Genomic DNA, 12,837 nt, shown 5'->3' with positions numbered 1-12,837 from the left:
GTGGACTGTATAGGATGTAATGATGATAATGATGAGGTTAACAAGCGTATTGCCACCTAATGGTATATGGCTACCATAGCTTACAGACGCCCTGTAGACCCTGACCCTCCCCAGGAGCTCTGGCCATCTTATCCAACACAGGAACGTAATCATACTTCAGGGCAATGTTATTTAGCTAGTATTTCCAGAAAGGTTCAGGAACTTCCCCAGACGGGCAGCTCTAGATTTTGAGCAGGGTATATCCTGCTACACGTCAACATAACCAGTCTACGAAGTTCATTGTATTCTTATATTTCCTGATGAGGTAACCAATCGTTTCTACCACTAAGAGTACGTTAAGCAATCGGTACCAGTTGTTACTATTGATACCAGATAGATCGTTACAATTATAAAGAAAAAGAAAGAAGCACGAAGAGGCCATTGCCTAACAGTGACGTTTACAGGTTACGGTAAATGTAGAAAGTTTTATGTACTAATATATACCTTGGAAAAGACACGTTTCTAGAATGGAATCCTCTTCAATCTTACACCTTATTTAAATTTATTATTTTTTCTGTTTTCTATATATAGCTAGATTTCCTGGGGAGGGTAGTCGGCAATGCGTCTGGTGTCATAGGCATCTATAAGCTACGATAACTCCGTTCGGTAGGCCATACGCTTGTTTGCCGATCGAGTCATGTAAAAATAATTACGCTTGAGAAAATATCCTTTCGACAATCGAATATACGGCAAAGTTATAAGTATTATAGCATTAGTTTTTTTGGAGCTTTTAGGCACGGAACTCAAAAAGTAAATGAAACCCCATGCTACACCTACACGAAGAATACAAATGCATTGTAAAGCTTAAATCAGATCGGAGGAGACTGGTTTTAGAATTATACAATTAAATAAAAACGTACGCGCCTTTACCGTTACCATAACTGTTCCCATACAAAGGTTTGACTTAAACACATTAAAATAAAAACTTTTATGCAGAATTCATCTCGAAATTTCTTTATTTTTCCACCTTCAAACTTTGACCCGCCATATTTTTAACCGCGTATTTATCATTTTTGAAATTTCATCGTATAATAATCTTGTCATGACATTGAAGAACATAAATAAAAGATTTTTTCCATTTGGTGCAGTCGCTCTTAAATTATGTTTATAAATTGTGTTTTGCATAACTTTGGGCAATTCATTTTTTACCTTACTTCAAAAAACGGAGGAGATTCTCAATTCGATTGTTTTTTTCGTGTGTCGGAACTTTTTACCTTGGTGGACCGATTTCAATGATTCTTTTGTTTAATTGATAGGTGGTGCTTGTTGTGTTGTCCCATTTAAATTTAATCGAGATCTGATGAGTACTTTCTGAGTTATATCTAATGATGCGGATGTACTTGACTAATTTTTTTGTCCATCTACTTTGTATCATCCTCAAAACTTTTTACTGGGTGTACCAATTTTGATGATTAATTTTCTAATCGAAAGCTGATCCTTGTTTATATAACTAAGCAAAAGCAGCATTACTTGGCTGTTATATAAGGTTGAGATACTTGCCCGTTACCCTGTCGGGTATTGCTTGATATAAAAAGGCAAGGGAAGTAGGAACCTGTTCATATCATAACAACAAAACTTGCCTTGTTACAAAAGTTACAATACAACAATAATATTTAAGTATTATAGTATCAGTAATATCTAAATACGTAGATGTAGTTTTAATGATCACGTTACGACATGATTTAATTGAGTTGATAGAACTCAGTAATATACTTACACTTGACGAAGAGTGATGTTAGGTTAATGATAATTTAATAAGTCTTTGAAAAGTTCGTGCGCTGTAAACATATTTGGGTGAAGCGCTTTCATTATATGAAGATATCACGAATAATATATTCAGTATTAAAGTATCGTCTAAAAGGATAATGAGCATATGTCTGTCTGAAGATATGTCCTATGATGATGGCATATATTTTTTTAACAATTATAAAGTGTAACAAAATGAGAACGAGATTATGGAACTATCTATTTAGACCCTAATTTCGTCCTCATTTTAAATTTCCACCATAAAAGATTGTTTATTGTCATATCCCCAACATCTTACAGCATTTATCACCATGCCTTCACGACTAACACGAAACATACGAACGAAAATAATCACAACCGTTCCCAAAATCGTTGTAACAATTTTATTACAACAGGAACAGGATACGTTCTGTACTAGTCTATAATTAAAATAATAAATAGACTAAGGGCCTGCTTCACCAGCCGTGGATAACGCTGTTTGACGGATGATATCCAATAGATAAAATTTGATGTATTATTCTTTTTCAAAATCGAATTCCACTATATTTATGAGATATTTTTATTCACAAAAATGAATCTAAAATCTGTAATTTATTTATTGATATAATACAATCCTAATGGCTTATTTTATCTCCTACTGTTAATGTCTAATCGCAACTTATTTGCAGGATAAACCTTATTCACAACTAGTGACTCGGGCCCTAACACAAATTCTCGGTAGCAGTTACAATTTTCTAGGATGCTGTAATGACAGGATGTTGCTTCTACCGATACCGGTCATTATCAAGAGACGTCAGTAGTTTATTGATGTGAATGCGAATGTTTGAAGATATTTTTAAAAATAAAAGGAGATCCAAAGTAATAGATAATCTATTTATATAAAAAAATAGTGTCACGTTGTTAGCGATAAACTCCGAAAGTAGCGGACCAAAGGCGACTACGGCTTAAGCACTAACGGTTTGCGGGTATGATTCCCGCTCGGCATGGATATTTATATTTGTATAATATTTTTTCCGCTTGGGTGTGTTGTTCCGCTTGTTGTCTGTCCTTGTGGGTCACCTCACCGTGCCTCGGAGAGCTATCGTTAATTGGTCCCGGTTGCTATCATAAATACCCGGTAGCGATAGTTAGTCATAGTAGGGAACATATGCACCAACCTGCAGTAGGGCAGATTAAGCTCCAATCCTTTTTCGACTTGGAGAAAGTACCCTATGCCCTAGTGCCCCAGTTGTGAGATATTACAGGCTGAATGCGAATTAAATTTACTTTTTGTTATGAAAAATGAAAAATGAAAAAATATTTATTTCAGTACCATCGAGTTATTTTACACATTGTGATTGACTCCCTCAATTAGGCGCAGAAAGCACCTGAGCCAGATGGAGTCGCTCTTCCATTATAAACTAAATACAAGGAAAAACAGTACTTAGCGCTAATTCATACAATACATATATATACAATAAAGAAATAAAGAAGTAGTTAAATATTCATACATAAATATACATGTGTGTGTGTGTACGCGTGTGTGTGCGTGTGTGTGTTTGTGTATGGGTGTTTGTGTGCGTGTGCGCGTGCGTGCGCGCTTGTATGTGCGTGTGTGTATGTGCGTAATTGAACGTATGCGTGTGCGTGTACATGGTTCAGCTTGATTTTATTTTATTCAGAAGATTTTCTGTCTGGTCGTAATCTAAGGTTTTAAGCCAACTCGATAACTTATTTCTACATTTACGAAGTGTCAACGGATGAATATTTAGGAATTTATTGATAGTATTATATAAAAACGATGACATATATCCGAACTGACACTGAGCGAATTGTGAGTGAGTACGTTTAGTGGCAAAAACATTATCCTTTCTTCTCTTCTTAAAATTTATTATATTGTAATTTGAGGAGGTATGCTTCCTTAAAACTGTATGCTGAATGTAAAGTTTTCTGACTGATAATACCTCCGATGTTGTGTAAAGGCTAGTGGTCGAGTATTGGCGTTTTTTAAAATAAATAACCTTCAAAAGTGCTCGCTGTGCTCTCTCCAACACAATTAAATGAGTTTTCGAGGCAGCACCCCATACTGTAATACAATATGTAATGACTGTCTGTGCTAAGGCGTAGTAGATCTGTTTCAACAGCCTTTGGCAAGCCACATGCCTGAGAGTTTTAAAAATCCACATAAGCTTTCTAAGTCTACCAGACACTAATTCTACATGTGGTAGCCAGGACAATCTATGATCGACCATAATACCCAGGTATTTAGTAACAAACACTCTTTTGATTGAGGGGCAAGTGCACAAAGTATTTTCAGGATGATGGCTTTTGTGTATTTTGATATCGAAATTGCAATCCGGTTGGGTTCTGTTAGTTACTGTTAGGCACATGTAATTAGTTTTGGAGGTATTCAAGGTTAGCAAATTACATCTGAGCCAACCTGCGACCAACCCTAAGCCATTTTCAGCCACAGCCTTAACCTTATCCCATGACTCCCCGGTGAAAACCAGTGCTGTATCGTCTGCATAAGAAAAGATCCTAGTATTCTCCAAGTTCAGATTGCAAAGGTCATTAATATAAATGAGGAACAGTGTTGGACCCAGAACACTTCCCTGTGGTACACCATAAGAAGTGTAGGTTTTCTCGCTTATGATACCATCTATTTTTACTCGCTGAGTTCTATTATTTAGGTAATCTTCAAACAGATTCCAAGCAGCACCTCTAATACCAATCTTTTCAAGTTTTTGTAAGAGTATGGGAAAAGAAACTGTATCAAACGCTTTCTTTAAATCCAAAAAAACCGTCAGACACCTACCCTTGGTATCAAGGTGATCAATAACAACAGAAGTCAAAGCCTCAACAGCATCCACAGTCGATCTACCCGTTCTAAATCCAAATTGTGATGCTGATAATAAGTTAAATTTATACAGATATTTTTTTAGCCTTGAGTTTATAAGTTTTTCTACTACTTTTGATATGGAGGGCAAGACGGAGATCGGTCTATAGTTACTAACGTCGTCAGTAGCTCCATCTTTGTATATAGGAGTGATAATTGACTCCTTTAACAGAGTAGGAAACACGCCATTAGCAAAACAAAGATTTACTAAGTGAGAAATGATAGGAGCCACTTCAAGTCCTGCAAGCTTAAGGAAACTGGTCGGGATATTGTCACATCCAGGGGCACTAGTGGTTTTTAACTTGGAGATGACAGTGTATACTTCTTTTGAGTCGGTATCAAGAAAAACAAAGGAAGACAGATTCGTTACTAATTCAGATTGGTGATTCGTATTTGCTTGGTCTATTTTTTCAGCGAGACTTTTTCCTATATTGGTAAAAAATTTATTGACAGTATCAACCGAATCCTTTGGGGAATGTTTTATCTGTAGGAGTTTAGAACTATCATTTATTTTCCTTTTTTGATGGGTAATAGTCGCAATATTACTCCAAAGGGCCCTGGGATCACCAGATGAATCCTGAAGCAATTTTCTGTCATACTTCCTTTTTGAATTTTTTACAATATTGTTGCAGAAATTACGATATCTTCGGTAGGAGATCCTAAGAATCTCGTTGTTAGGGTTTGAACGAAGTCTGTGCCATAATTTATCCCTGTGTCTGATGCATCTTAACATCCCCTGTGTTATCCAAGGTTTAAGGATTAATTTACTCTTAGTAATTGTTATCTTACGAGTGTTTTCTTTTAAAGAATCTGCTATATTCTGGATAAGACTATTCGTTATATCTTCTGGGTTAGTTAAAATTAATAAATCAAACAAATTTCTATTTTTTAAATTGAGTAGTGCACCTTTGTAGTCAATTACTGTTTTCGTTTTTATATTGTTTATTTTAACAGCCAAATTTGCAAGATGTAGCAGGACCATGTCGTGATCAGTCACTGTGGTATTCAAGACTACCACCTGTGCAGATATGTATTTCCTATCTATTTTTAACATGACGTGATCGAGCGAATTGTTTCCTCTAGTCGGAAGGTTATGACCCATCATAATACCATGTGTGCCTAACATTTCTAGGTAACTTAACCTATTGCGATGCTCACCACTCTGTTCTGTTTCGCTAGCTATGGTATTTATGTTTATGTCGCCCACTAAAACAATGTTTCTATTCTTCTCCAACAACTGCAGATGCTGGTTTAGAGATTCCAAAAAAGGATCGACGTTCGTTACGGAAGGTGAACGATATATTGCTAACAAAATAATGTTTTTTATATGTATTTGCACACATGAAGCATCCCGGAGATAAATCTCTTTCAAATCAGCATTTATAGTTTTCTTGAAATATGTTATGACACCATCGCTCCTATTTGCACCCCGAGATGAAGCGTAATAAGAGTAATTTTCTATATTTGGTGTAGGTTTATGGCTACATAGCCAACACTCGGTCAAAATTATTATGTCTGGCTCAAATGGTAGTTGGGATATAGTTACCAGAAAGTCGTCTAAGTTACAATAAACACTACGAAACTTGTTATATATTAGTACTTTGTGTTTAATGATTTATTTGAATTTTATTTTACGTACATATGTCAAATATATATCACATTTGCATTCACTACATTATTATCATCTACACACATAAAATACCGCATTACCTATATATGTATATACATACATAAATAAATAATAATAAATAACAGATATCTTATAACATACACACACGGTCGTCTGTTCCTGTGATAAGCAACTTAATGCTTGTGTTACAGGTAACAGCCGACTGTTATGACTATATTTTATTGATGAATATACATAGAAATAATACATATATAAATAAAAATATTACACCCAGACTCAGGCGTCAATCGAACCCGAAACCCGCGGAACAGAAAGCAGGGCCACTACAAGCTGCGCCAACGGGCTAGTCATATATACAACTACGCTAATAAATCGTGGTTCTTTGCTTCTCCATTGCATTGACCTTGTCACGGCCTTCAACATTCCGAGCACAACTCTTGCGACCGTAGTGTCTCGTTTGTGTACTAATTATGATATTGCACCTGATGATTTACTACGCCTCCACAAATTTACGCGTACTGTGTGGCTACAGTACTAAAGAATATAGTCATCCCCTCTCTTCCCGTGGGTGTCGTGTGGGCGACTAAGGCATAACACAGTTCCGCCACCACCTTGTAACTTAAAAAGCCGACCGGTGGCGGGATAACCATCCAACTGCTGGCTTTGACATACACAGGCCGAAGACGGGCAGCAGCGTTTTCGGTGCGACAAAGCCAGCCCTGCGGTCACCAACCCGCCTGCCCAGCGTGGTGACTATGGGCAAAACACGTGAGTTCACGTTATTTCTGGCGTAAATTTGTGGAGGCCTATGTCCAGCGGACTGTATAGGCTGTAATGATGATGATGATGACCTAATGATTTATATAAATCTGTTTGCAGGCGGAGGAATTGAACGCGTTAGTGGGAGATGCCTTCCGAATGGCGTTCGCGTCGCAGCTACAACCCTCCGCGCCGCTCTGGGTGAGTCACACACACTTTAAAATAACTCCTAGAATGTAATTGTTATATTATCAATCATATCAGTTTAAAATCTATAGTAATAAAACATGAAATTCCTCAAATTGTACCCAAAATTACCTCTCACTCTGGAGTCGGTCCCTCATGCCTGAGGATAGGTCAGCATCAGAGTCGAAATGCTTAAACTGAGCAGCTAGTCAAATCATATAAAAAATTATAAAGATTTCTATTTATGCCTGTAGTCAATATACATATACAGGGTGTCCCAGAAATCAACGTCAAGCCGGCAATGGGCGATAGGCCAATTGATGGTGGTTATCAGAAAAATAAGAAAAAAAATATTTATGAATAATTTAAAAAAATAATGGCTTTTTAAAAAAAATCGAGAAATTGACACCCTGTGACAGTCTTTCAAGCTTTGTGACTAGAAACCTTGACTATGCTTTGTTTTTTTTTTGTGTAACGGGTCCCTGAATAACTGTTTTATTAATTGTAATCTAAAATTAATACTAAAATGCCTCAGCTTTAGAAAAACATCATTTTATTGCGCAACCATTACGCAAAAAAGATAACAACATCTATCTTTATGTGACTGTCTTGTAAAAAAAATGTACTACGCTCTTTTGGCAAGTAGCTTTAAAAGATGGCGCATTTAGTCTGGATTCTAAAATGGTACTACATTTAGTAGTTTACACCTAAGATTCGGTAGAAAAAAAATGTAAACCAAATGAAAGTTAATTATTTTTATCACTCAAATGGCTATGGACCGCGTTTGAGTACGAATGCTATAATATAGTGACCCTATTGTGTCGTGTGTGAGCGAGACAGACAGTCATAGTATTGTAAAAAGATGGCGCATTTAGTCTGGATTCTAAAATGGTAGTACACTTAGAAGACTACACCTAACATTCGGTAGAAAAAAAAATGTAAACCAAATGAAAGTTAATTATTTTTATATCACTCAAATTGCTATGGACCGCGTTTGAATACGAATGCTATAATATAGTGACCCTATTGTGCCGTGTGTGAGCGAAACAGTGACACTAGACTTAGAAGACTGTTACTTAAATTTGGACAAAAAAAAAATACGGTTGAAATAAAATTCAGTTATTGGAATCAAAGTTTATTCATTCATAACAAATTTTCAAATTGTTTGCCTTCGGCCGAAATGCAAGCCCTACATCTTCTTAAAAAAGAGCGGTTTACAAGACGAGCGTACCTTTTCGAGTTGATCTCTTCAACAGCTGCCGCAATTTTTTCTCGTAATTCGTTTAAATTTTGAAGTGGTTTAGAATATACTTTTTCTTTTAACGTTCCCCAGTAAAAGAAGTCGACTGGATTTAAGTCCGGTGAACGGGCTGGCCACGAAATTGGACCAGACCGTCCTATCCATCTACCTCGGTATTCTAGATCGAGAAATTCTCTGACTGAGCGAGTATAATGTGCTGGGCAGTCATCTTGTTGAAACCAAATGCTTCGGTAAATGTCAAGTGAGACGTCTTCCAGTAAATTTGGTAAATGGTTTTCTATAAAATCCAGATAAACCTCGCCGGTCAAATTTTCTGGTAACTCGAATGGCCCAATAATTTTTCCATTTAAAATGCCGGTCCACATATTTATTTTAAATCGATACTGAGATCGATCTTCTCGCATTAAGTGTGGATTTTCCAAATGCCACTCGTGCAGATTATGCAGATTCATGTATCCGTCTCTTTTTAGGGTAGATTCATCGGACCATAGAATTTTGTTTAAAAATTGCGGATCTTCCCTATACTTTTGCAACATCATTTGACAAAATGCAAGCCTTGCAGGGTAATCCTGGGGCAGGAGACTTTGTACTCGTTGTACATGGTACGGGTGAAACTCGTTTCTCTTTTAAAATTCGGTGTGCTGTACTTTTTGACACCCCCGTCCTTGCTTCAATTAAACGGACTGAGGTACTCGGGTCGTAACTGACTTCTTGCAAGACCATGTCTTCATTAGAAGTATTTGGTCTTCCCTCACTAGTCACTTGGTTGGGGAATCGACCCTCTGAGAGTAACCGGTGCACATTTATAAAAACTCGATGATCCGGATAACGTTCACGATTTGGATATCTCTCACGATAGAGTCTAGCCGCAGCAGTAGCATTGCATCTGCATTCCCCATAAATGAGGTGCATGTTGGCATATTCCTCCGTCGTGTACAGATGCGGCATCACGGACACTCACTGTCAAACGAAACGTTTATACAACAAATCCAGATCACAACACAAACAAGTCCAATAAACAATCCAAAATTGTAAGTACGAAATCAACACGAATACAGAAAGATGCGTAGTAAACGAAGAAGCGTAACGTACTAAAGTATAACACAAAATGGCAGATGCATCATGGTGGCGTCACTATCTGTCTCGCTCACACAAGACACAATACTATGACTGTCTGTCTCGCTCACACACGGCACAATAGGGTCACTATATTATAGCATTCGTACTCAAACGCGGTCCATAGCAATTTGAGTGATAAAAATAATTAACTTTCATTTGGTTTACATTTTTTTTTCTACCGAATCTTAGGTTTAAACTACTAAATGTAGTACCATTTTAGAATCCAGACTAAATGCGCCATCTTTTAAAGCTACTTGCCAAAAGAGCGTAGTACATTTTTTTTACAAGACAGTCACATAAAGATAGATGTTGTTATCTTTTTTGCGTAATGGTTGCGCAATAAAATGATGTTTTTCTAAAGCTGAGGCATTTTAGTATTAATTTTAGATTACAATTAATAAAACAGTTATTCAGGGACCCGTTACACAAAAAAAAACAAAGCATAGTCAAGGTTTCTAGTCACAAAGCTTGAAAGACTGTCACAGGGTGTCAATTTCTCGATTTTTTTTAAAAAGCCATTATTTTTTTAAATTATTCATAAATATTTTTTTTCTTATTTTTCTGATAACCACCATCAATTGGCCTATCGCCCATTGCCGGCTTGACGTTGATTTCTGGGACACTCTGTATAACACTCGGTAGTAATGTCGAAGGTTTTATTTTTGTCATTACCTATATAATAATAAGACGCCGCGTTCGCACAACGGTTACAGCCATGGATTGTATCTATTGCGCTGGCGGTTGCGGGTTCGATCCCCGCACACGACAAACATTTGTATTGGCCATACAGGTATTTGCTGTGGTCTGGATGTTTGTGCAGTCCTTGTAGGTCTCCCCACCGTGCCTCAGAGAGCACGTTAAGCCATCGGTCCCGGATGTTATCATGTAGGTATAATTGTTACTCATAGTAAGGAATATATCCGCCAACCCGCATTGGAGCAGCGTGGTGGATTAAGCTCTAATCCTTCTCCTACATGGAGAAAGAGGCCTATGCCCTGTAGTGGGATATTACAGGGCTGAAGCGATACCTATATAATAATAGTATACTTTATTTTATCACAGGAAATAAATAATAGATAAGGAATATCGCTATTAAAATCACTTGCGGATGTGCTTTGAAAGACACTATATAGGAAGACGCGTGCAATTATTTGTCGTATCTTTTTGTCGTTTAACTAAAACCAAACATGGTCTCAGTTATGGGAACTGTTATAAAAACCCTTAGTACTTTTAAGTATTAATACAACTAAGCTACTAAGTTCCGAGTTTCGAAAACTTTTATTTAGACACATGTTTGAATTTCGGGGACTTTTATTAAGATAATCCTGTAGGTAAGATATTAATACTAAAGTATTAAACAAGAATTTACAACAATAATTAATAAAGTTGCCCCGCACAAAGCTATAAATCACATCATGCCATAACTTATAACGAGGAACGGAGCGCTGTTATTACGAAAATCAAATATTTTTAAAACATTAACACAATTAATGATATAGGAACAGGTAGTGGAGGTTACTAATGGTTTTTTATGGGGGCCTATAATAGCACCTCACGTCTCAAACAATGTTTAATGGGTCTATCAGATAGGTGATTAATAACGTTGTTTTAGTTTATGAGCGCTGTATTTTTGGATGGATTTTAATATAGATTTCTTTATTAGCTACTGAACATTCTGATTGACTTGGACCGTTCTGGATATGTAAGAGTCCTACGCCCAGCAGTGGGATATTAGGTACAGGATGAATCATGTAATTCGGAGAAGTAGTTTATTGTTATACTCATATTTGAGTTATAGCGTGGTGTTAAAGAGACATCTTAAATAGATTATGCAAATAAGTTATTTATTATTATAATTATAAATTTAGGGTAATTTTTACAGCAAACAATAAACTAACTACATATAAAAGTAGTATGTCTTAGGTAAGAATACTTTCACTAAATTAATCATTAAAATATGCTTCAAAAGCTATAAATTATAAATACAATTAATATGTAAATATAAATGAAGATAAGGTTTTTGATACAAATAAATCTACTAAAATGAAAACTACCAAAATGAGTATTAATTTGTAATTATTAAAGAAAAAGTTTTAGTAGCTGTATCTATTAAAATGGTCATCATTGTTGAGTCTAGTAATTTATGTGTTTGATTTATTGCATCGAATCGTTCAAATACGATAATCATACAAGCTCACGTCCACGATCTCATTCGCTTTGATTTCAATTTCTCTAGGGTTAGGGGTTATTGTAGATGAAGTTTATCCTGCAAATAAGTTGCGATTAGACTTTTACAGCAGGAGGTAGAATAGGCCATTAGGATCTGTTTCACCTCTATTAATAAACCACAGCTTTTACATACATTTTTAACCGACTTCAAAAAAGGAGGAGGTTACTCAATCCGACCGTATATATATATATATTTTTTTATGTATGTTCGGGGATAACTTCGTCGTTTATGAACCGATTTTGTCTCAAGTGTGGTACCATGATAAACTAGTATTTGATTTGATTGAACCCCTCGAAAATCGTAGTGACGACTAGTGCGTTTGTTAATTTTTTTCGTCTAATTTCGTTTTATTACTTTTCAATGTAATTGAAGCCATTTTTTTTTCGTTTGCGAGCAAACACGATTATTCGAAATAGAAATATCTCATAAATACAATGCGATTCGATGGTGAATAATGTTTTAAAAATCTTTATCTGTTGGATACCGTCTTCCGTCAAATAGCGTTATCCAATACCGGTGAAACAGGCCCTAAGCAATCAACCAACTTAACTTTTATTTTAATAAAAAATCTTTAAAAAGTTTCCTATATTCAAGTTGTTCCTAGTTCGTCTGGGCTCTGCAGATAAGACAGCAATGGCTCTTCGTAAAGTAAGATAAAATCTCTTAAGCCTTGATTACAATGATAAGAAGCCTCTGGAAATACTCAGCGAGTGTTCTAGAAAAAAGGGTCTTATATAAAAACATTTTAATCAAATATTTATTGCAATTTTTTTTTTAATATAAATAGGTCGAAAAACAAGCGTACGGCTCACCTGATGGTAAGCGATTACCGTAACTTATAATAGACGTCTGGAATTTCTCCAGGAGCTTTAGTGGTTTTGATTGTATTTTTTATATGTTTGTGTTACCTTAACTGTTTGACTTATTGGACCGATTATGATGATTTTTTTTTGTCGAAAACTGGTACTAGTTTTGTAGTTTTATATTTGATT

General features: G+C 36.0%; 1 protein-coding gene across 1 annotated transcript in view; it reads left to right on the top strand.

Moving 5' to 3' along the window:
* The window catches only part of LOC123654932, a 138,056-nt gene that overhangs the window by 103,545 nt on the left and 21,674 nt on the right, over positions 1-12,837 (top strand). Inside the window, exon 5 of the mRNA XM_045590789.1 lies at positions 7,170-7,250. Within this exon, the coding sequence (XP_045446745.1) occupies positions 7,170-7,250 (81 nt within the window). The remainder of the gene's footprint in view (positions 1-7,169; positions 7,251-12,837) is intronic.

The sequence above is a fragment of the Melitaea cinxia genome, chromosome 7 (assembly GCF_905220565.1).
Source record: "Melitaea cinxia chromosome 7, ilMelCinx1.1, whole genome shotgun sequence".
NCBI classification, from domain to species: domain Eukaryota; kingdom Metazoa; phylum Arthropoda; class Insecta; order Lepidoptera; family Nymphalidae; genus Melitaea; species Melitaea cinxia.
The sequence above is the reverse complement of the archived record's forward strand: the minus strand, read 5'-3'. Positions and strand labels throughout refer to the sequence as shown.